This window comes from Somniosus microcephalus, chromosome 9, assembly GCF_052327205.1.
Source record: "Somniosus microcephalus isolate GS21.2 chromosome 9, FLI_Smic_1.0, whole genome shotgun sequence".
NCBI lineage: Eukaryota > Metazoa > Chordata > Chondrichthyes > Squaliformes > Somniosidae > Somniosus > Somniosus microcephalus.
The window spans coordinates 28485589-28509154 of NC_140995.1; the positions used below are offsets into that span (position 1 = coordinate 28485589).

At 44.8% G+C, this 23566-nt stretch overlaps 1 protein-coding gene across 1 annotated transcript in view; it reads left to right on the plus strand.

Annotated features, from left to right (window-relative positions):
- csmd1b (CUB and Sushi multiple domains 1b) overlaps positions 1–23566 on the plus strand; it is a 1295488-nt gene that overhangs the window by 705647 nt on the left and 566275 nt on the right. The window contains exons 23-25 of the mRNA XM_085996460.1: positions 15407–15545; positions 15722–15909; positions 19148–19342. Of these exons, the coding sequence (XP_085852586.1) occupies positions 15407–15545; positions 15722–15909; positions 19148–19342 (522 nt within the window). The remainder of the gene's footprint in view (positions 1–15406; positions 15546–15721; positions 15910–19147; positions 19343–23566) is intronic.

The following is a 23566-nucleotide window of genomic DNA, read 5'->3' on the forward strand; positions in this document are numbered from 1 at the left end:
AGCGCACATCAACCCAAGAACCCCACCCACCCGCCCCCTCAACCACCGTCTGCCCCACCTGTGACAGAGACTGTAGGTCCCGCATTGGACTCATCGGTCACCTGAGAACTCATTTTTAGTGTGGAAGCAAGTCATCCTCGGTTCCGAGGGACTGCCTAAGAAGAAGAAAAGAAGGCCCACTGATAGAGCTGGCTGTAACCTCATTGGGAGGTTTCTAGTCAGCTTTCACCATATATTATGTCCCTGAAATTCCATGAGGTTCTCCCAATCTCCCACTGTAACTGCGGCAGGTAATTAGCAGAAGTCCCAGAGAAAGGAAATAAATGGTTGTATTCCACTGGTCTCCCGCCAAAGTCACAGCAAGAGAAACTCTGCAGAATTTCCAAGCCAATGTCTATCACAATGTTGATCATGGGTCTATGTTATACATACTTTTGTACTAGACGTACCTACACTCTAAGATGTTAGCTGCCCTGAGACTCTAAGATGTGAGGCTAGGTGAATATTCTGGAGTTTGTTTTAGGGATCAGGGAGTATTTCCGCAGGGCCTTTTTCTGGTGATTCAGCGGGTGCGACAGAGTCCCTGATGATCAGATAGATTATCCATGGTCCAGGGAAGAAATGGACTTTCTCTCACTCTGAGATATTTATTTTCTTAATAGAATAATTAAGCAGAGATATTTGGTCTCATCCTTCCAAAATTAGAACCCTAATATCCAGTGCCTTGGTCTCGGTTGCTATTCCTGGCAGCCCATACCAGCTGTTGATCACCCTCTGTATATCTGTTCTAAATATTCTCATCACAATACTGTACCTGTACCCTCTTGTCCTGCTGCATTAATGTATCCTGAAAGTATTAAGTTCCGTTTATTATTCCATTAAGTATCTTGCATAACTCTTAAAAAGTCCCCTCTGAGATATCTCTCCAATGCTGAAAAGCCCGAACTATTTTTATTTGTTCTTGGCATGTGGGTGATGCTGGCAAGGCAGCATTTATTACACATCCCTAAATGCCCTTTAGAAGTTGGTGATGGGGCTGCCTTATTGAAGCAATTATGCTAAAAACTGCGTGGCCTGCTAGTCCAGGGCATTAAGAGACAACTGAAGTCATGTGTAGGCCAGTCAGGCAGGGGTCCTGCAGGACATTAGGACCCAACTAGTTGGATTATTAGGACAATCCAGCAGCTTTTATGGTCAACTTTTCTGACGCCAGCCCACAAATTACCAGATTTATTGAATTCAATTTACGATGTGCCATGGTAGGATTTGAACCTCCAGGCTGCTAGCTGAGCACCCTAACCATACATAGCTCTTCTAGCAATGTAAATCAGCTTCATTGTTCTCCACAATGACTGGATTGCATCCTTATGTTGCCGTGAACAGACTACATGTGGCCTGGCCAGAGCATTGTATTGTACAACCTCAGCATAACCTTTTTGAATTTGAATTCAACTCATTTGCCAATATAACCCAGGACCTTATTTGCTTTGTTCATTGTTGCCTCTAATTGTTCAGACATGGTGAGTGATGCACCTAGGTCTCTTTCAACTTCTCCTTGCCAAGTTCTATCCCATTTACTGAATGCAGTTTTCTTGCTGCTTTTTCTTTTCATTATGCAATATCTTACATTTATCCCTATTGAATTTTGTTACCTTATTCAGCTCTTTTTAAAATCCTGTTGCCTCCTCTGAATTCATGGTTCCCCCTAGTTTTGTGTCATCTTGTGAATTTAACTACTGTGATTCCAGGTCATTTATCTATACCAGGAGCAGGAGGGATCTCCGCACAGACATCTGGACCACCCCACTCAATACTTTGTCCCCTTGTGACCTAGCACCCCTTATGACTACCCTCTGATTCCTCCCCTTTAGGAGGTTACGAATCCACATCTATATTTCACCCTTGGTAGCCTCAGACCATATGTTATAAAGAATTCTCTAATATGGTACTTTATCAAAGGCCTTTTTAACGTCAAGGTGCATGACATCACAAAGGTTTGCACCATCAGGTTGTGACATTACTCCTCAAAAAAAAAAACCTGAGATTGGTCAAGCAAGATCTACCCAGCCATGTTGACTGTTAGCTATTAGGTTATTTTCATACATTATTTTCAACCTATTTGGAACTTCTGGGTTTGGGTGGATGCAGAGTGATAGAAGATTTGAGGTTAGGATCAGATCAGCCATGATCTTATTGAATGGTGGAGCAGGCTCGAGGGGCCGATTGGCCTACTCCTGCTCCTATTTCTTATGTTCTTATGTTCTTATGTTCACTAATGTCGAGCCACAGGGCTGTTGTGACACATGTTTGATGTTGGATGGATTATTTTTAGTCCTCTCCCTGGTTTAAAAAAAACCCCAAACCTCTAAGATCTCGTCAACTAGTGTGTCAACTATCTTGTGTTAGTCCTCATACTTAACTCTATATGGTTCCCTTAGGGTTCTAACCTCTTGCCTGACTAGCCCTTTGCTGTTATAGGATTGGAAGATGTTTTTGCCTTGCTTTTTACATGCCACCATGTCTCTTTCCAGTTTTATCTTTGCACTTGTTTCTTTTTGACTTGTCACTGTATAATCTTGTACTCACCCGGAGTAACATTGCTTAACTGCCTTTACTGCACTTCAGTGCTGACGGTGACAGTGGATTCCACTAAATGTGTGTGAAAGACCAGTTGACCACATTTGTAGCAGGCCTCCTCTGTGCAGTATACCTGAGGGAAGATCCTGCTTATTTCTAACTGTGCAGATAACATTACATTTTACAGAGATAAAGGAAAAGAGGGCACGATAACATTATTTAAAAAATGCCATTGTTGATCTTGTCTAGCTCTGAATTTTCTTTACTTATTTTTTTTAAATCTTTGTTTAATTAAAAACAAAGATAAAATCATTTTTAAAATGAAAATTTTGACGACAGAGGTTATAGCATGGTTGCAACCCCACATTTCATAGAGATGCATTTGGGCCTTTTTATGGAAGGATTTTCCAGGCAGCTTTCAAAGCTTTGTGTGTACTTTCTTTCAAGCAGAATAATTAATAACAGCATGGTTCTATTTTGTCACGCACCATCCTGCAGTGGTGGTTCAATTAAATACCATATTCATGTATTGCATTTATCATTTGATTCTGCCTTTAATGTGTAACTACAGTGTTACTGCCTAATCCATCTCTTCAATGAACTGTGACAAATTAAAAAAAATACATATATTACAAAGTGGGTGTGTGCTAAGCATTTGATTGATTTTAAAAGTCTACATAGAAACACTATAGTTTAGATGGCACATTTCAAGAAGCAAAGATGTTTAAAGTAACAATTTCAAAATTGCTCCTTGTCATTTTCTTTTACATCAGGAATTTAATTAATCTAACCAACAGACTAAGTTTGAAAAATAAATTAGATGCACATAATGTGTCGGTGCAAAGGATAACCTTGAGGGGTCACAGCCACACAAAGAAAGTCTCCATTGATGCATCCACTGTGCTGTCATAAATTCTCAGAGGTTCTATAAACCCGTCATAAACAGCTTTTCTGTAGTCTGGTGATGTGCATCTTCCAGTGTGGTGTGGATTACTAAGATTTAGTAAAACCACTCATTAGAATTCAAAACAGTTGAAGTGTAGATGTAAATAGGGTTGGACCAATCACACCACGTTTGGCTAGCTTAATTATTTTTCAGCCGTGGCAAATAATTTCATCACAGCTTTCTGTACTTAAAAGAGGAATTGACTTAGTTTTGACAAGTCTGGGGTAAAACTCCATCCCTGTAGCAGTTTGATGTCAGACATTTGGTTGCTGAGGAATGTTTATGCTGTAGCAGTTGTGAAATAAGGGGTTGGTAGCATAGTGGTATTGTTACTGGACTAGTAATCCAAAGGCCTGGACTAATGAGACGTGAATTCATAATCCCACCATGGCAGCTGGGGAATTTAAGTTCAATTAAATAAATCTGGAATAAAAAGCTAGTATCAGTAATGGTGACCATGAAACTATCGGATTGTCGTAAAAACCCATCTGGTTCACTGCTGTCCTTTAGGGAAGGAAATCTGCTGTTCCTACCTGGTCTGGCTTATATGTGACTCTAGACCCACAGCAATGTGGTTGACTTTTAACTGCCTTCTGAAATCAATCAATCAATCAACTTTATTGTTAGTGCACAAGTGCAGTACAACGAAATGTAGGCTTGCGGCTCCCGAGAGTGTACATTTAGATTAAGACATTTAAACATTCAACATTCATTTGGCTTGTAATACATTAACATAAACATAATAAAGTGCATTGGCAGATGTGCAGGCTTTAGAGTTTATTTGTGGAGTTCAGTAGGATGACAGCCCTGGGAAAGAAGCTGTTCCTAAATCTGGTCGTTCGGGTGCGAATGCATCTATAGCGTCTCCCAGATGGCAGGAGGGCGAACAGACTGTGACTGGGGTGGGTAGGGTCTTTGATGATGGTCCGTGACCTCTGTAAACAGCGTTTCTGGTATATGTGCTCTATGGTCGGTAGCTGGGTGCCGGTAATGCGTTGGGCAGTTTTGACTACCCGCTGCAGTTACACGGTTCAAGAAGGTGGCTCACCACCACCTTCTCAAGGGCAACTGGGGATGGGCAATAAATGCTGGCCTTGCCAGCGACGCCCACATCCCATGAATGAATTTTTAAAAAGTGTGAATTTCTGTTATGCAGTTTTCTTGTTTTAATTTTGACTTTACATTGAATAGTTGCTGCGTCAGTAATCAATGCCCGATCCTATTAGGAAGTCTGATCATTTTCACAAAACTCTACTAGGTGACACTGACCCTCAATTGTTACAAATGTACACAAAATAGTTCTGATAGAAAAAGGTGTAGGTTACAGGTAGGATTATGAGAAAAGATAACGGCCTAGATTTTGCTGTGAAAGTAACAGTGAGACTAGCAGCACTCACCGTTATTTACGTGCAAATTAGACAGCAACTTCCGGCGAGCGGAGATGCGCAGTTAAGCGCAAAAATCTGGAAGTTGCTGTTCGGGATACGCTGTTCCTCCATAATCTGTACGAAAATTACATCTCGCCATCTGGCACCCCATTCAAATGTATTGAACGGCGTGAAGTTACTGTCTGATATTAGAGTCAGAGGGGGAAAAATTCAGTATCGCCCCGTTTGGGGCGCCATTATCAGCTGTGTGCAAAGTTTAGCGCCTGGCGCTAATTATCGTCTCTGACGGCAAACCTGGCCTTTATCGCCCCTGGAGGTGATTGGAGCGCTAAATCAGGCGCTTCACAACTGTCTTAAGGCGCAAAGGCCGAGGAGCAAGGCCCGCCCTCAGAGCGCTGGAGAAGCAAGGAAGAGTAAAATCAAAATGAACCTGCAAAGTGCTGCTCAGTATTCAAAACTCCTTCACACAGCGTTGAATCTCTCCAGAAGTCTCTCTCTCTCTCTCTCTCTCTCTCAGAATGCGTGGTGCAAAAATGTCACCAACAAAAAAAGGCAGGAAGCGGTCGCCTTTAAATAGCGCTCCGCCAGTCCCTTTCTGACTGCAAAACGCTCCCCTCAAACTGTCGTTGCTAGCGGCAGGCAGTAAGGCAGAGGGCGCCGCTCAATATCCGGTCCGGGGCGCTACCGGGGCGTTGCGCACTCGACTGACGTCACGATCTGCCGGCACAGGAGATTGTGGTGGTAATGTTTAGCGCCGTCGCAAAATGTCTAGTTAATTTCGCGAGCCGCGCAAACATCGCCGCGCCCGTGTGTTAGTTGCTTTGCGCCCCATTAGCGCCCTCTTAAGGCGCTAACAGGAGGCGCAAACAACTGAATTTTTCCCCCATAAAGTCATACAGCACAGAAAGAGGCCCTTCGGACCATCGTGTCTGCGCTGGCCATCAAGCCCTATCTACTCTAATCTCATTTTCCAGCACTTGGTCCGTAGCCTTGTATGCTATGGCGTTTCAAGTGCTCATCTACATGCTTCTTGAATGTTGTGAGGGATACTGTAGATACGGACTAATCACGCCATAAGAATTTACACTTGTCCATTCCAGTCTAAGTCCCTTTTAAAGGCGTGGTAATTCTTAATTCCTGCCAAACAACCTCTCTGGCGCTGAACAGTAACTTTAGCAAGCCTGGAGTCTCATTCCTTCAGATTTTAATTATTGTTGGAGATTTGCCGTGAAATTGGACTCGTTTGCGCCAGGCATTAAGGCAGGTTTGGAAGAAAAAATGGTAGCTGTCTCACTTCTACCTGCTTCTGGTGGGTCCCACGGCGGCAGCCATTTTGGGCAGGTTGATAGTGCTGCCGTTGCCTACACTCGTTGCAGATATGGAAATTAGGCAGATCATGACGTCAATGAGTGTGCAACGCTGATTTGACGCATGCTCTGCCATTTTGGACATTGTCGCTCCTTTAAAGCCATCTTCAAATCACATGCAGCTGGACATACGTTCAGCAGCAGGAAGGACCCCCCCCACCAGCAATATTTAAAGGGATCATCATCAACTTGTAGCTGACTTGCTTTTTCATTTGTACTGGCTCTGTGTAAGTTTGTGCAACTGGTTGGAGCGTTCTAGAGTTACTTAAAGTTGCTGAGGTGACAGGGAGTGTTGCTGCAATTGGAGAATGCCTTGATTCTCATTTAAAGGCTTCTGCACAAACCACTTGCTCACAGTCATGGGGGTTCTACTGGCAGTTCGTCTCACGCTCAAGTATCTTTGGGAGAGGGAGCGGAGGCAGCGAAGAAGAGAAGAGGTGCAGAGAGGGAGGAGAAGGAAGGCCAGGAGAGCTCTCAACAAGAGGCCTTGCACACCTAGAGTCTTCCGAGAGCACTTCTCCTACATTCACTTAAACGAGAAGCACTGTTTTGGGAGGCTCTACTTCAGCAAGAAGGTGCTCACAGAACTCTACCACCTCCTGCAACCAGACCAGCAGCCTCAAAGCAGGGTGACCACGGCTCTCCCAGTGGCCCTCAAGATCACCATGGCCCTCAATTTCTTCGCCAGCGGATCCTTCTAGTCTGCTGCAGGAATCGTAGCTAACGTCTCCCAGTTCGCTGTCGCTCGCTACATCCGGGAGGTCATAGAGACTCTCTTCACCAGGAGAAGGGACTTCATTGTCTTTTCTATGAACAGAGAGAAGCAGGACAGGCACGCATGTGGCTTTGCCAGGATAGCGGGCTTCCCTATGGTGCAGGGCGCCATCAACTTCACACACGTGGCTTTGCAGGCACCGTATACCAATCCTGAAATGTTCCGTAACCGCAATCACTACCACTCACTTAATGTGCAGTTGTTGTGTGGCCACGCCCAGCACGTCCTGATGGTTAATGCCCACCATCCTGGCAGCAGTCATCATGCCTTCATCCTGCATTAGTCCAGTGTGCCAACAATTTTTCAGCCACCACACCAAACCCGAGGTGGCTACTCGGAGACAAGGGCTATCTGCTCTGCACCTGGCTGATGACTCCCCACCACTCATGGCCAGCACTCATATAATGACAGCCATGCTGCTACCAGCAACATCATCGAGCAGACCATCGGGGTGCTCAAGCAACGGTTCTGCTGCCTTGACCGCTCGGACGAGCCCTCCGGTACTCGCCGGAGCGGCTGTCCCATTTCATGGTGGTCTGGTGCATGCTCCACAACTTGGCCATTATGAGGATGCAGCCCTTGCCAGCAAGGATTGCAGGACCACCTCAAGAGGAGGGAGAGGAGGAGGAAGAGGCTGAGGAGGAGGAGGAGGAGGAAGAGGAAGTGGAGGGAGGGAGGAGGCAGGCAGCAAATCCCCGTTCCAGATGGGCTGTGCGTGAATGCTTCATCAGACTCCGATTCGAGTGAATGAAAGCCCAGGTCCCCGTTGCTCACCACTTCCCCATCATATCATCCTTCTGTCACGGAACATCACAGCATCCTCCTGGGTGCAAAGCTGAAATGAGAGCCAGCACAAAACACACATTCCAAACAAAAATCATGAATTTATCCAAATGCAATCAAAATGACATTATCTATTCACCCATGTGCATTCCCTTAGTGCCTGTCTTCAGTGTGCCTTTACTTTACTGCTCCTGCGCAGTGCTCCCCCAGTGGCTGCAGCATGGCTGATGGAAGGCTGCTGACTTTCAATGGAGGAGACTACAGATGGCCTTGTAGGATGACCTCGAGCAGCTGTAGACCTAGAAGGCCCAGCTGTAGACTGCACCACCTCGGCATGGGGGGGTGGAGGGTAGGGAGACAGCAGTCTTGGTTGGCTGGCTGAGAGGCAGCGGCAAGGGCAATGGCGGAGTGGCAGTGGTGGGAGTAGGAATGCTGTCATTCTGAGAGAGGACAGCAGGTTCTTGCTCCATAGACCCACTGCCACTCTGCCGGGGCGGTGCCTCAGCATTCTTAGCAATCTTTTGGAGGACAGATTGCTGGCCTGTTGCAACATCCTGCAAGCCCCTTTCGACACTCGTAAACCCAGCGACAATGGCACCAGTGTGAGCTTGCGAGGCAGAAAGTCTGCGCTTCCACTGCAGCACTGAGATGTTGGGTCACTTCCACCTGTGCCGCAATGGAAGCCGTGGCATAGCCCATCACACGCAGCATCATACTGAGTCCACAAGGTCTCTCCTGAATTTGTCCATCATTTCCATTCTGGAAATCATGGGCTCCAAGCTCGGCGCAAAGCCCTGTCCAATATTGGAGCTGGACGCCTCCATGTTCCTTGACACTGACAAGAGGCTCTCTGGCAGGTTTGCCATTGCACCAAGCATTTCGGTGTGTGTGCCCATCACCCTTTTCCTGAAGGCCACCCCATCGAGGTCATCATCTGAGTCCTGTGCAGCAGAACTAATGCGCAAACTCACTCTCTGGGGAGCTGGCACCCGAACGACCTTTTCTCCCTGGCCTGGCTGCAGCCCACTCATGCTCGGTAACTCACCATGTGCAGATCCCGCCTCAATACTACCCTCTAAATTCCGCACAGTGCCATTTTCTGAGCTGGTGTCTGTGAGTGCCAAATGCAGGAGTTCTTGTTCAACTCCTTCAGTTTGCTCAACATGAGGGACAGGCTGGTCTGCAGGCATTTCTTTGGTATCTGAAAGCAGAAAGGCACAAGGGTTGTGTGTTGCGCTGAGGGGAGGGGGGAAAACAAGATATTCATGCATAAACCATCAGCAGCTTGTAAGTGAGAAGAGATTGTGGGATGAGGGGATAGTGGGATGTGAGAAGAAGGATTAGCTATGACCATACCATCATCAACAACAACGGCTTTAACTTCTCCGCTGGCCACAGACTCCATTACTGCCCCTCCAATAATTTCAAGCACGGATTCCTCCGGTCGGTCAGGTTCTCTATTGTGGATTGGCTGCCTGCTATCTGCCGTTGCTCCCTCCTGTTATGTGCCACTTTTGGCTGCAAGAGAAAAGGAAGTGTGTCATTGAGTGTGGTGCAATGTATTTGGGTGATGTGCCTGACCTAGTTGAATAGCTGTCAGTGTGTGCAAGGTGTGAGGCGTGGTTGTGAGTGCTGCAGCAGTGGTTGTGAGGGTGAAGTGAAGCTATGATTGTGAGGTGTGAGAGGTAGAGATTGTTGGTAGGTGAGTGATGGGGGTGTGGTGCATTGAGCAGTGTGTGAGGCTAGTGGTGCAGATGGTGGGATATGGCATTTCCTGAAGCATTCACTCACCTTGACCTGCCGTGCAAAGTCATTAAGCTTTTTTCGGCACTGGATCCAGGTCCTTGGGACCAAACTGGTGGCCGTGACGGAGTCAACAATCTCCTCCCACAGCCTTCTGCCAATGGCCTTGGATGGCCTTTTGCTTCTCTGCGAGTACAGGACAGCCCGCCGTCGTTGCACTGCCAGGACCAAGGCCTGCAGTGCTGCATCTGAAAACCTTCTTGCTCGCTTCGTAGGTTGCTGTGCCATGGCTTGCTCTACAATCTCTGCTCTACCTGCGCTTCTGCAACAAAGCACCTCCCCTTTAAGTAGTGCAAAGAGCCGAGGCAAAACTACCCGATATTGGCCCCCGTTCAGCGCTAAGCCAACCAGCAGCACGTTTAGCGCTGAGATCAGCGCTGCAATCATTATAATGAGCACGCAACACGAATTTTGCATGCTGCCTGCACCACGTTGATCGGGCGCTGGTCCGTGATACCGCCTGTTTTTGGGCCTTATCCAATTTCTCAGCCATATTTTCTCATGTTAACAGTTTAATGGCTTAGGGTACAAAGGCAATTGTATGCCTGACTGCACAGTTGTCCCCAAAGAGCCGCAAAATGTTTCTAACATTTTAAATCCAAACTTTCTACGTGTATGTATGGAGGAAGTCTGAGGTCAGCAAAGAAAGCATTTGTAATTAGATTTATTTGTTCAACTTCTTTCTAAAAAAACACATTTAGAGCTGTGGGATCTCTTTGATGGGAGATACAGCACTCCTCTGATTCAGATGAATGATCAAAGGAAGATGCTGATGAAGAACCTTGTCTTTGATATTTGTTTTGCACCGATTTGCTACAGATCCGAGTTGAGAGTTTTACAATGCCTGAAGTGATACTCTAATAAACAAGCCGTATGCTGACCACAGCAAAAATCCTTGGTTCACTCATCTCAGCGTTGCGCAGCAGAAAGCACAAAACCCTTTGAAGAACAGAGTATCACAGATTGTGATATTTTTCAATAATGCACACTATAGGGCAGGATTTTCATTGTGCCGTGGAGTCGGGATTTGAGGCGTGCGGGGGGTTAAAATCCCAAAATCAGGGGTCCCGACCCCATCCCGCACCCAAACCCGCCTCCATGCCTGTTTCAAAGGAGGCGGGTACCCGCCCCGCACTGGGACCCGCCTACCCAAGGCGGGAAGGGATTAGTGCCAATTAACTGCCTGTTAACAGGTAGTTAACAGGCAGTTTTTAGCCTAATCCCTATTTTTAAGGTTGAACTGCGGGATTCCCGATGGCTCCAAACCACGCCAAGTTAGAGGAGTCGGGCCGTCGGGTTGAAGGACTTGGAGGGGTCGAGATGTCGGTGTTCAGGTGAGTGATGGGTGCATGAGTGCAAAGGTAAGTGTGTTTGGTGTGTCTAAAGTGATTAAAGAAGTGTAAATTACCTTTTCTTACCTTTTCAGCCTTCCTTCCTTTAGGTTCCGGGAGTCCTTCATCTCACCGGCACAGAAAGCAGAATGGCTGCGAACTGTCAAAAGTGACAGCCTTCAGCTTACTGTGCAGGAGAGATTTCTAACTGAGTCTGTGGAGAAAGACTCATGGTAGAAGTAAGACTGTCAGTATTTGACAGCTTCAAACAGCTGTGAAACGCTGATATTTCATCTGTCAAAATTTCTTGACAGATGAAATTTCAGTCTGTGACGTCACCTGTTGCCGGGTGGCCCTTAATTGGCCTGCTGAGCCCACTGGGCGGGCTCAACAAGGTCAATCAAGTTAAGATCGTGTGGATTGGCCGCATCTCGATGGAGGCGGGACTACAACCCCGAAAGTTGTAGTCCCGCCTCCTACCCGACTCCTGAGTTAAATTCCTGCCCTATGTATCCTGCTACTGTTGTAACACTGGTTGTTATGTATCTTCAGGCCTGAGGCCTGTCCTAACTGACCTACTTTGTCCACCAAGTCATTTGTCCTCCAATGACTGAACATCATCACCAGAACACTGCACCCCCGCCTACTTTAAGTTGACATTTGACATAAAAGTAAAGAACTAACAATGGTTGGCAGAGAAATAAAACATTAAAAAAATTTACAGGGCTCCAGAAATCTTCTTTCTTGTGTTTTACAGGATCTTTAGAATAGCTTGAAACACATATCTCACTGCCTCTCATCCACTATTGCATATTTAACTTTTATTTCTTGAAGAACATCTATGATAATATGATTAGTTCAGTACATAGCTATTGGCAAAAGAGCCCTGTCTTTTCAGAGGTATTCTGTTAGATCTCTTTATACCATACCATTGTGCAATTTTCTGATCTCCTCCTCTCTTGGAGACAGCAGTATAAAGGCTTCAATTGATAGCACTGCACATGGGCTTCCATGTGATACCTTCTCTGTAGTGCTCAACAGTATAACTATCTCGTGAAAAATACTAGAATAACCTGGGTTTTTTAGTGGTGTTGGTTGAGGGATAAATATTGGCCAGGATACTGGGGGGAACTCCCCTGCTCTCCTTCGAAATAGCACCATGGGATCTTTTACGGCCAACAGAGAGGGCAGGTTTAATGTCTCATCTGAAAGACAGATGTTTTCAAGTCTACTACACTCTTCATTGACTTCCCAATCTATCGCTGGTAAACTGAAGATATCCATAACACCTGACCTGTTCCTGTACACGCTTCCTTTATTTGACTCTCATATTCCTGGCCCAATCCCTCCACCTCACCTGGCGATCGATAACAGACGTCCATTGTTAGTTTCCTTTCCCTCATTCTTGCATCCCTATTTGCTGGGTTTCCTTTCCACCTTATCAACGCCCAGACCAGAGAGGTTCATCGTCACCGGAACCAAATTCTACGTTGCACTGAATGCTACACCCTCTCTCTGTTTGCCTCTTATTTTTACAAAGTATTCTGTGTTCCTGAATACTTATCCAACCTGTGCCATTGTTGAACCAGGCCTCTTTGATGCCTATGATATCAGAGCCTCCCTATCCAGTGAAGACCTCCAGCTCTTCCATTTTATTGCTAAGATTCCGAGCATTCATATTCTCCAGCTTCGAGGCATCCATTCCACCCTCTCTGCAAGGAGATTGATCCTGGTCCCATTCAGTTGAAGGTCCCAGAATCTGTCCCAATATCCTAGGAATCTGAAACATTTCATTTGACATCATCTTTCTAGCTACATAGTGACACTCTAATCTGCTTCTCCCTAACTTGTCCATCACATGACATCAGGAGTAATTCCGATATTACCACTCTCAATGTCTTGCATTTTTGTCAAGGTCGTTCTGCAAGCCCTTCCTCATAATCTTTCCCATGTCATTGTTTCCAATATGAACCATGATTTATGGCTGGTTTTCCTTCCTTTTCAGAAGTTTTTCCATTCCCCGTGCTTAATTAGTCTTTTATTTTGTTTTGCTCCCCCCGCCCAATTCCTGCTCTCCACAACAACGACGATGAGTTTCCATTTACATAGCGCCTTTAATGTAGAAAAGCGTCCAAAGATAATTCCAAGGCACAAGGAGACTAGATACTTTAATGTTAATTGATGGGCGGGAAACCCACAGGATCGGGTGGAATGCCGATTTACACCCCGCCCAATATTACTCCCCATTGACTTCAATGGAGAGTCAAATTGGGCAGGGTGTAAAAGCAGCGTTGCACCCAATCTCGTCAGTTTTCCGACGGGTGGATTAGGTTAAAATTGCCCCATCTAAATAAATGAAGATCAGGATAGGTGGCTCATGCTAAGGCACGATCCATAGACTCCCAACTAGTTCTTCTTCATCTGCTGATGTATTGAGTGCCAGAGGCTATTTAATCTGCGGGGGTGGGTGGCTGGGGACGGAGGGTGGAGTAGGAGGCTGGGAATGGCATCAGAGCCTTGTCCAATCCAGATTGTAATTGAAAGCAGGAACCCTGACAAATATTTCCCCTCCCTAATCCTAGACGCTGCATTGAATTGTAACACCTTAGCTGCTTCCCTGGTTGAGATTGACTCGCTATCACAAGTCGAAGAATGAGCATGGGACTTCCTCATCTTTTGGCTTAGTACCACATCAGGCAATTCATTAGCTTACAAGGAGCAAAATGCCTCCTATCAATTTTACTGAACAAGTCCACCTTTTTCTCCTTTTGCACTCTCACCAACTTTTTCACAAAAAACTATCAAAATGGGAAATATCACCCGAACAGGGATTGATCAGACTACTAGGAAAATTTGAAAATTCCTTATTGGAAACAATCCCGGCTGCCACCAGATAGATTTTTCAATCGGGTACTGACTTTATACATTCTGCCAGCATGTTTTAAAACTTGACTGGGTTTTAAAAGTTGTGCAGCGATATTAAAAATTCAGCATATGTGTTTGAATGCAGTTGTAAAGTTGTACCGTTGTCTAATTTCCATTTTAAAAAAGTTTAAAAAAGCATAACTACAATCCAAATAGATATTTGGAAAGCTGTCTAAAGTACAAGTTGTTTCATTTCTTTGCTATTAAATTAATTTTAACATCAGAATGTACAAAGTGCACATCAACAGTTACAATGATACGCAAATGAGACTTGGATCGAAAGTATCTATCAGCTGTCAAAAGACTGAGGAAATACTGCTGAGAATTTGTGATCGCATGACTTCGCATGAAACCTAGGCTTTTGGGAAACGCGTTGGGCCAGTTTTAATTTATTACTAACACGTTAATGGCAAAAATAACTTCAGTAAGATCTTCAAGTATCACTGTTAAAATGTTGCAGTTTTTTTTTTCATAAAGTTTGACTTAAATTATGAATCCTCACTAAAAATATGTATTTTTCTCTCAGTTGCAAAGTGTGCTTTCACTTCATTTTCTTTTCCACCCTGAACAAGAATTGAAAGTTGATAAAGGTTTGTTTGGGTATTGTTTCTTTTGAATAAACAAACTGCATATTTGAGGCAGATTTTATTTAGCAGTGTAAAGTAACACGAGACATTTATGTACGTTAGTATCCAATGCAATTGTTTTACCACAAACACAGTGGCAAATTCAAGTTAGTACTGACATAATTTTAATAAAGGAGTTGTGGCCTAATATTCTTGAGTCCATAATAAATCATCAAGGGATCGATGGATAGATCACATCGAACAAGACCGTTGCAAAGAAGTGTGCGGTGCAGGTTCCAGTACAGCATCCCAGAAACAAAAATGAGTTATGACAGCAAGCCACAGTGTGCTTGGAAGCTGGCCTGTTGGGCAGGTAGAACTCTGCCAGTAATTAGATTTCAGTGTGTGCAGCCAGGTGAAGCAGACTGTTCACACTGGGCACTCTGCGCTCCTGTGCATTTTGGAGTGCCGCAGGACCAGGGGAAGCACATTATGTGCCTTGGCATATGCTGTGATGCTCTCAGTTTCAGAGGAAACTGGTGTGGCTGCACTATTGGCAGGTACAACCCTTGCCAGCACAGGCGAAGCATAATTGCTAATGTACTTCACTTGCATCAGTGCCCGCAGGCACCCGTAAGTAAGGCAGTAACTTTAAAGTGGCAGTGTTTCAGCAGCGCATGTAAGCAACTCTCCTTGCAGCATTGGAAATACAAGAAATAACAGAGACCCAGTTGACTTAAAGCCCTCAGGTACGCTTGCTTGTGCTCTGCTGTCAGGGATGCTGCTCCAAGCAGCCTTTTGGCCAATGCCGCACAGCATGCTGCAAGTAATTTTCTGTTGTTTGAGAGTAAACAAGCCACACTTCAATCTCCCCATCAGTGTTTCTTTAGTTTGAGTAAGCAGGAGACTGTTTGATTTTCTGTTTTTTTGTTGTTGTTGTGACAGCTGCCTGTGGAGGGAATGTGACAGGCCCTGCGGGTGTCATTTTATCGCCTAACTACCCTCAGCCTTATCCTCACGGTAAAGAATGTGACTGGAGAATTAAAGTCAACCCTGACTATGTCATAGCGCTGATATTTAAAAGGTAATTCCCAGAAGAAAAAATATGTTTCGGTTAAATATCATGCAGCATAATTATACTCTGTATGCTGCCGTACAGGCGCACTACTTATTAATGCTAATAGCCTTACTTTTATTGTGAAGCATATCAAAGTCAACATTTCTGCCTCACATCTTTTTGACCTTATCCATTTGTTTTAGTTTCCACATGGAGCCCAGCTATGATTTTCTTCATATCTATGAAGGGGAAGATTCCAACAGCCCCTTAATTGGCAGCTTTCAAGGCTCACAATCACCCGAGAGAATAGAGAGTAGTGGCAATAGCCTTTACCTGGCCTTTCGCAGTGATGCCTCTGTCAGCATGGCGGGATTTGCCATTGATTATAAAGGTACTGATTTCCTCACTACCTGATTCATACATAGTAGCGTTTAAATGCTTAACCTTCTTTAGATCTGAAACTGTATGCAGTAACTTCTGTTTTAAAAAAAATCACAAAGAAGCGACATTTATGTAATAATCTGATTTTTATAGTTGGCTGTTTTAACATGTAATCCAGGTTACAAAAACACACGGGTAATTGGAGAAAAGTTGCATTTTGAGCTATTTTCAGTTCCTCATCTCTACAAACACTTCTGATTCCAATTTCTTGAACATTTATATTTGAATATAAATATTAGTCAGCCTCTAGAAGTTTCATTTTCTTTCCAGTGTATGAGGAATAGAAATGCCAGTGTTTGGATGTAGCACTAATGCTATATTTAACAGGAATTTTATTATTTTTCAAATGTACATCAGGTGTAATATGAAGCAACCATATTTTATTTTTATATTTTAAATATTCTAATTAGGATTTAAATTTTTGCAGTGAGTGACATAGACGAGAAGGAAAATGGTAAATGCTGGAAATCGGAAATTAAAGCAGAATTTTTTTTTAATGCACAGCAGATCAATTGCTATCTAAAAGGAAAAATAGAGGGTAATGTTCCACGATGAGTTCTGATGGAGAGTTCCAACAACAACATTAACTTATGGGCCTAATTTTAATGGGGAAGGCAGGTTGGGAGCAGAAGGGCTCTGAAGTGGTCGGGAAATCCGGGAGAACGGGTTTCCTGCAGGCCCTGCCGAATTTAATGGCAGGGCCTAATTTGTATGGGAAGCCTCTGTTTCCCACCCGCAGCCAGCCAGATTGGGAGACTGGCGGGTAGGCCTGCGCCACTAGGCCGCACAGAAGAGGGAGGGAGAAACCACGTGGGGGTCGGGGGGGCAGCCGGAGGAGTGGGGGCAGGGCAGTTGCAAGAGGATCGGGGACCTGGGAGTGGCTGAAGGAGTGGGTAGGTGGGGGGGGGAAGCAGAGATCACCAATTGGGAGGAGCAGTGGCAGAGGTCTGAAGCGATCGAAGGCCTGGACCAGCACGGAGAGGGGGTCTGAAGAGATCGGGGGCCGGGACCAGCACGGGGGGGGGGGGGGGGCGGCGTCTGAAGATATTGGAGGAGCATTGGCGGGGAAGGCCTCATGCGGGATCGGAGGCCTCATGGGGGTGTCTCCGATCACGGAGAATGAGTTACGTAGGGACGCTGGATTCAGCAGGTAAGTATAAAGGCACTTACCTCCTGGATCCAGCAGCCCTTGCCTTGCATTAACTGGCGGGTTTCACGAGGCCTGCAAAACCCGACCAGCTAAAGTTAAATTAAAAATGGAGGTTAAATCAGAGGCTTCCAGCCTCATTATAATATTTAAATAGACAATCTGCTTCCTGGCAGTGGGTTGGTTACCCACCCTCCGACCCGCCTCCATTAAAACCGGAAGTGGGCAGGTTGGAGGCGGGTTCTGGTTGAGATTCAAATTTTTTAACACTTGTGGGGCAACTTTTCGGAGGGTCAGCGGGCGCGTTTGGTGGTGGGTTGGGTGGGAAAAAAATTTTGACAGCTGGGAGGGAGTCATGGGAGAGCCTGGGTGCAGCCGTGCACCTTTGTGCAGTGTTTGTCAGTGTTTGCAGCACCTCAATGCTGTAGAACACTGACAGCACAAATGTCAAAATCAATTTGCGCATGGTCCCTTTAAGGAAACTGGCTGATGACGCGTCATCAAGTGATGTCATCAGACCCGCTTCCTTCAATTGGCCGGCAAACGCGCTGGGCGGGCTTAACAGCGTAAGATCACTTTGGACAGCGGGCAGCGGAGTCGCACCCCGCCACCGGCCCCGGCCACACCGGACCCGCCGAGGTAGGGGAAATTGCGGCCTTCAACTTCCTACATGGCCCGAACCCACCCGTTATTTTAGATTAAAATTCCCCATTATATTTCAGCTGCGGACTGACCTGCTGTGCATTTCTGAACGTCTTCTTTATATTGCTTTCTTAAGACTTTCTTTAATAACAAAACATTTATGTGTAAAGTTTGACAGAACCAAGGGCAGAGGAGGGGAATGTTTAATAAAATATTCTAATATTTGTGATGAAGAGCTTTATTTTTGTCTCTTGAGTTGTAAGGCTTTCCCCATGTACATTGTGGTGTGAACCTCTAACAGGCTGATCTACAGAAGTGTTCGGTCCAGTTTCACTCCTGTAATTACGCAGTGATTTATCATCGGCTGTGGTGTTATGGTTAGTCACCGTGCAAAGGCCAGGCACCCCTTGACAGAGAGGGAGAGAAAATCAGTGGAAGAATCACCTCAAGTAGCTCTCACACTGCACTAGTGACTGGTGGGGATCAAGGGATATGGGGAGAAGGCAGGGACAGGGTACTGAATTTGGATGATCAGCCATGATCTCATTAAATGGCGGAACAGGCTCGAGGGGCCGAATAGCCTACTCCTGCTCCTATCTTCTATGTTTCTATGATCATGTAGTGTGACTGTGATGGAGGGAGGCTTAGGATCAGGTCCATTTTCCTGTATTTGTGGCTGCCAGCTGCAAGTGATGCAGAAAGAGGTCACCTGGAGAAAAAAGTAAAATATCTCAAAGTTTCTTGAATATCAAAAATCAGCCTGTTATTTTGCATCATTATATTCTGTAATGCAAATGTGTGATATTCCTGCCACAGATTAAATCCCTGTTAAAATGCAATTGGGATTCAGATGTACTGCCAGTTCTAAACCATACAAGATTCTTCTGCGAAGTGCCAACACTTAACTTATGCTTTCCAACGGTTTTCCCTTCTTCCTTGACTGTTGCTGGTGTACACATCCACAGGTGCTAGCAGCCAACTGTTGCATCACTCAAATAACCATTCTTCACGTGTGAGCCAATACAGCGAATACCAATGGGATATATTTGACTGTGGAGGACATCGTAGCCGAGCCTGAATCTGTCCTCACTTGAGTCACTGGATTACAATCAGGAGCAGGAATCCTGGTTAATAGTCCCCTTAACTGCTGTCCTGGCTAAGGTCAGTTAACTCAGCACTGGGAGTCGAACCTGCACTTTACTGTTCCGCATGGTTTTGTGCTAGAGTGGGTTACACTAATCTTTTTAACTCTTGCCCACGTAGCAAAGTATTATTGACCAGTTCCGCCAGACTCCATAGATAGCTGCAGGACATTTCCACCTTTCCATTGTTTGTTTATCCCCATTTCATTGAAAATGTTCCCTTTTGTGATGTTTTACTTTATTCCTTTTTATTGCAGAGAAACCACGGGAAGCTTGTTTTGACCCCGGAAACATAATGAATGGCACACGCATTGGCTTGGATTTTAAGCTCAGTTCCACTGTCACCTATCATTGCGATGCGGGCTACAAATTAGTAAACCTTGCTACAATCATGTGCATCATTGGGGCTGATGGGAAGCCAGTCTGGAATCGAGCTCTTCCTTCTTGCAATGGTAATGTATAAACAGCGTTTGTAATTGAGTGGGCAAGGATGTTATATCTTGGCACACCGCAACTTAGAGATGATGAGAGAAATTGCCTACCCTCCCGGCACAAGTTTTAATTTTTCATTATGGCTTTTGGCAAGGTTACACAATCAATATAATATTGTACAGCTAAAAAATATTATAGAGAACTGTAAAGGTGCTATGATTCCATTTCAGACTGATTCTATTTTTAAAAGGGGATCCCTGTCTTTTTCTGATTGGAAGGAGGAAATCATACACTGGAAACTTGCACCAAAGTAATGACGTAGTAACAGCATACGCCATCATTAATACATAAATGTTCTAGGAAATAAGGGATAATGATAATGAATAGGTTATACTATTATTTGCAATGCTCCATAATTGGCTGGGACATTTGCTCCACTCCACCCATAGCCTCGCCTAAGCCAATAAAAGTTTTCTCTCCTCGCTCACCCCACTTTTGCAGACAATGGCAATCGCTGCAGCCACTTAGACTGAAAAGTAATGGTGTGTGTAACCTGGTATGGGGCAATTTATGGCCTTTACATCAATCTCAGCCTGGGAGGCCAACTGAGGGACCATTAAAGTGGTGGAGCTTCACCCCAGCTGCTTGGAAACTGTTCTCAGAGTTTTCTCTTTCTAATCTCTCAGTTTTGTCAGACTTTTCTTGCCAGTTTTGCCATCCAGTGTTGCGTTAGTGTCTGAAGACAATTAATTAAGGTGTACAGTGGTGTTCCCCAGGGGTCGGTACTAGGACCACTGCTTTTCTTGATATATATTAATAACTTGGACTTGGGTGTACAGAGCACTATTTCAAAATTTGCAGATGACACAAAACTTGGAAGTATAGTGAAAAGTGAGGAGGATAGGAATAGACTTCAAGAGGATATAAACAGGTTGGTGGAATGGGCGGACATTTGGCAGGTGAAGTTTGACGCAGAAAAGTGCGAGGTGATACATTTTGGTAGGAAGAACAAGGAGAGGCAATATAAACTAAACGATACAATTCTAAAGGGGTTACAGGAACAGAGCGACCTGGGGATATATGTGCACAAATCGTTGATGGTGGCAGGACAGGTTGAGAAAGCCGTTAAAAAAGCATACGGGATCCTGGGCTTCATAAATAGAGGTATAAGGCAGGATTTTCATTGGGCCGTGGAGGCGGGATTGGAGGCGTGTGGGGGGTTAAAATCGTGAAATCGGAGGGCATGAACCCATCCCTCCCCCAACCCGCCTCCATGCCAGTTTCAAAGGAGGCGGGTACCCGACCTGTGCTGGGAGCCGCCATCCCGAGGCAGGAAGGGGATTAGTGCCAATTAACTGCCTGTTAACAGGTAGTTAACAGGCAATTTTTAGCCTAATCCCTATTTTTATTCCTGAAGTGTGGGATTCCCGATGGCTCCAAACCACGCCAAGTTAGCGAGGCGGACCGTCGGGCTGGAGGGCTTGCAGGGTTCGAGATGTCTGGTGTTCAGGTGAGTGATGTGTGCATGAGTGCAGCGGTAAGTGTGTTTGGTGTGTGTGAAGTGTTTAAAGAAGTTTTACTTACCTTTACTTACCTTTACAGCCTTCCTTCCTTCAGGTCTCGGAAGTCTCTCATCTCACCGGCACAGAAAGCAGAATGGCCGCGAGCTGTCAAAAGTTGCAGCATTCAGCTTTCTGTTCTGGAGAGATCTCTAAATCAGCCTGAGAGGAAGGAATTAACTTAGAGTACAGATTGTCAGGTTTGACAGCTTCAAAGAGCTGTCAAACGCTGATATTTCATCTGTCAAAAGCTCTTAACAGATGAAATGTCAATCTGTGACGTCACCTGTTGCCGGGTGGCCCTTAATTGGCCTGTTGAGCCCGCTGGGTGGGCTCAACAAGGTCAATCAAGTGAAAATCGCGTGGGTTGGCCACAACTCGATGGAGGCGGGACTACAACCCCGAAAGTTGTAGTCCCGCCTCCTACACACCTCCAGTATCAAAATCCAGCCCATAGAGTACAAAAGCGTGGAAATTAAGATGAACCTTTATTAAACACTAGTTCGGCCTCAACTGGATTACTATGTCCAATTCTGGGCACTGCACTTTAGGAAGGATGTGAAGGCTTTGGAGAAGGTCAGAAAAGATTTACAAGAATGGTTCCAGGGATGAAGGACTTCAGTTACGTGGATAGACTGGAGAAACTGGGGGTGTTCTTCTTAGAGCAGAGAAGGTTGAGAGAAGATTTGATAGAAATGTTCAAAATCATGAGGGGTCTAGACAGAGCAGATAGAGAGAAACTGTTCCCATTGACGGAAGGGTCGAGAATCAGAGGACACTGATTTAAGGTGATTGGCAGAAGGTCCATGATGAAAAACTTTTTTACGCAGTGAGTGGTTAGGATCTGGAATGCACTGCCTGAAAGGGTGGTGGAGGCAGATTCAATCATGGCTTTCAAAAGGGAATTTTATAAGTACCTGAAAGAAAAAAAAATTGCAGGGCTACAGGGAAAGGGCGGGGGATTGGGACTAGCTAAAGTGCTCTTGCAAATGTTGAGGCTCATGGTGAGCTGGTAATTTTTTTCAGATCCTGTGAGGGTAACTGCAGAGCAGCGCAAATTGCCAGCAATTGGTAGTGATTCAGAACTCGTGGTGTATCTCTTCTTCACCACAAATTGCTGGGTTTTTTTACGCACTAATTATGGCGGGCACCATGAACTCACCATAATTTTTCCAGTAATTTTGCGGCCTATATGAAGGTGTATGTGTGTCTACATCTTCAGCTCCAAACTCAACCCCTATAAATGTGTATAAAATCACAAAGAAGTTGACTGCTAACATGTATGGTACCAAGGAGTGCTACAAGGTAGGAATTTAATGTGGGGAGGTTGGGTGGAAGTATCACATAATGCTTAGAAGTGAATTGAGCTTTGACGTTGTAGCTTTTAATTACATATGACCACTCAATTTTGTTTAAGGTTTCTTATTCACTCCCTGCATCTTGAGTAACAGTGGCTGTTTCCAGCTTTCAAAATTCATTCATTTTATTTAAAAATAGTTCATCCAGAAACTATTTTAGAAGTTTCCAACAGAGTTCGACATTCTTGCTGAGAGGTTCTTTAAAGAATGTCTGAAGCTGGTTATAATTATCATCATGGAGTAGAAGTGTTACTCCAATTCTCCAAGTTTAAAGTCTCCTCAATGAATATTCTATTGTTTCAGGAGACAGTTCATGTTAGTTCAGCATCGTATTATAATAAAGGGACTAAAGAACCCACAATTACATTTTACGCTTTTCAAATATACGATGAAAAGTACATTTCTCAAAAAATACTGCATTTAAAGTGATGTCTATCTGGGAGAACTTAATACGATTCCAAGGGCAATAGAGTGCCTGAATTATAACAACAAGGTGTCAGACTTGGCTCAGTGGTAGCATCTTCAGCTCTGAGTCAGAAGGTTGTGGGCTCAAGGTGCACTCCAGAGACTTAAGCACATAATCTAAGCTGACACTGTCAGAAGTGCTGACTTTCAGATGAGATGTTAAACCAAGGCCCTATCTGCCCTATCAGATGGGCGTTAAAGATTTCATGGCACTATTCAGAGAAGAGCAGGGGTGTTCTCTCAGTGTCCTAGCAGAAAAATCCTTCAACCAATCCTGAAAGCAGATTATCTGGTCATTTATTTAATTGCTGTTTGTGAGACCTTGCTGTGCGCAGATTGGCTGCTGCGTTTTCTACATTGGTCCAGAAATTCGGGTCGGGGGCTTCCCGCGGGTGCAAGCCCCCGACCTGCACTTACCTTGCGCGCTGGCAGTTGAGCTCTGGGCTCCCGTGGAATTCCGCTCCGGGGCCTGCTCCAACTCCCGGCGCGCTGTGCTTGCATGTCCCAGGGGCGTAGCTAGTGCGATGCGTCCCCTGGGATCACGTGAGCCATGGGCAGCCAATCAGAGGAGGGAAAAGCCCATTCATAAGATTGACAGGAAGACCTGTCTAAACTTATGAATATATGGGCCCCAAAATAACAGTAAACCTTCAAATAATTTTTTTTTTAAATCACACTTTTTAAATAAACTATAAATTATATTAAATAACTATTTTAAACAATAATTTAAATTTTTGAAAAAAATAATTTTACAAAAAAATCGGGCTCAAAATAAACTTACCTTGCTTTAAAGTATTTAAAAATAATAAACCTGTGGAAAAAATGTTTTAATTTTAATTAATTGACCACTTACCTTTTAAAA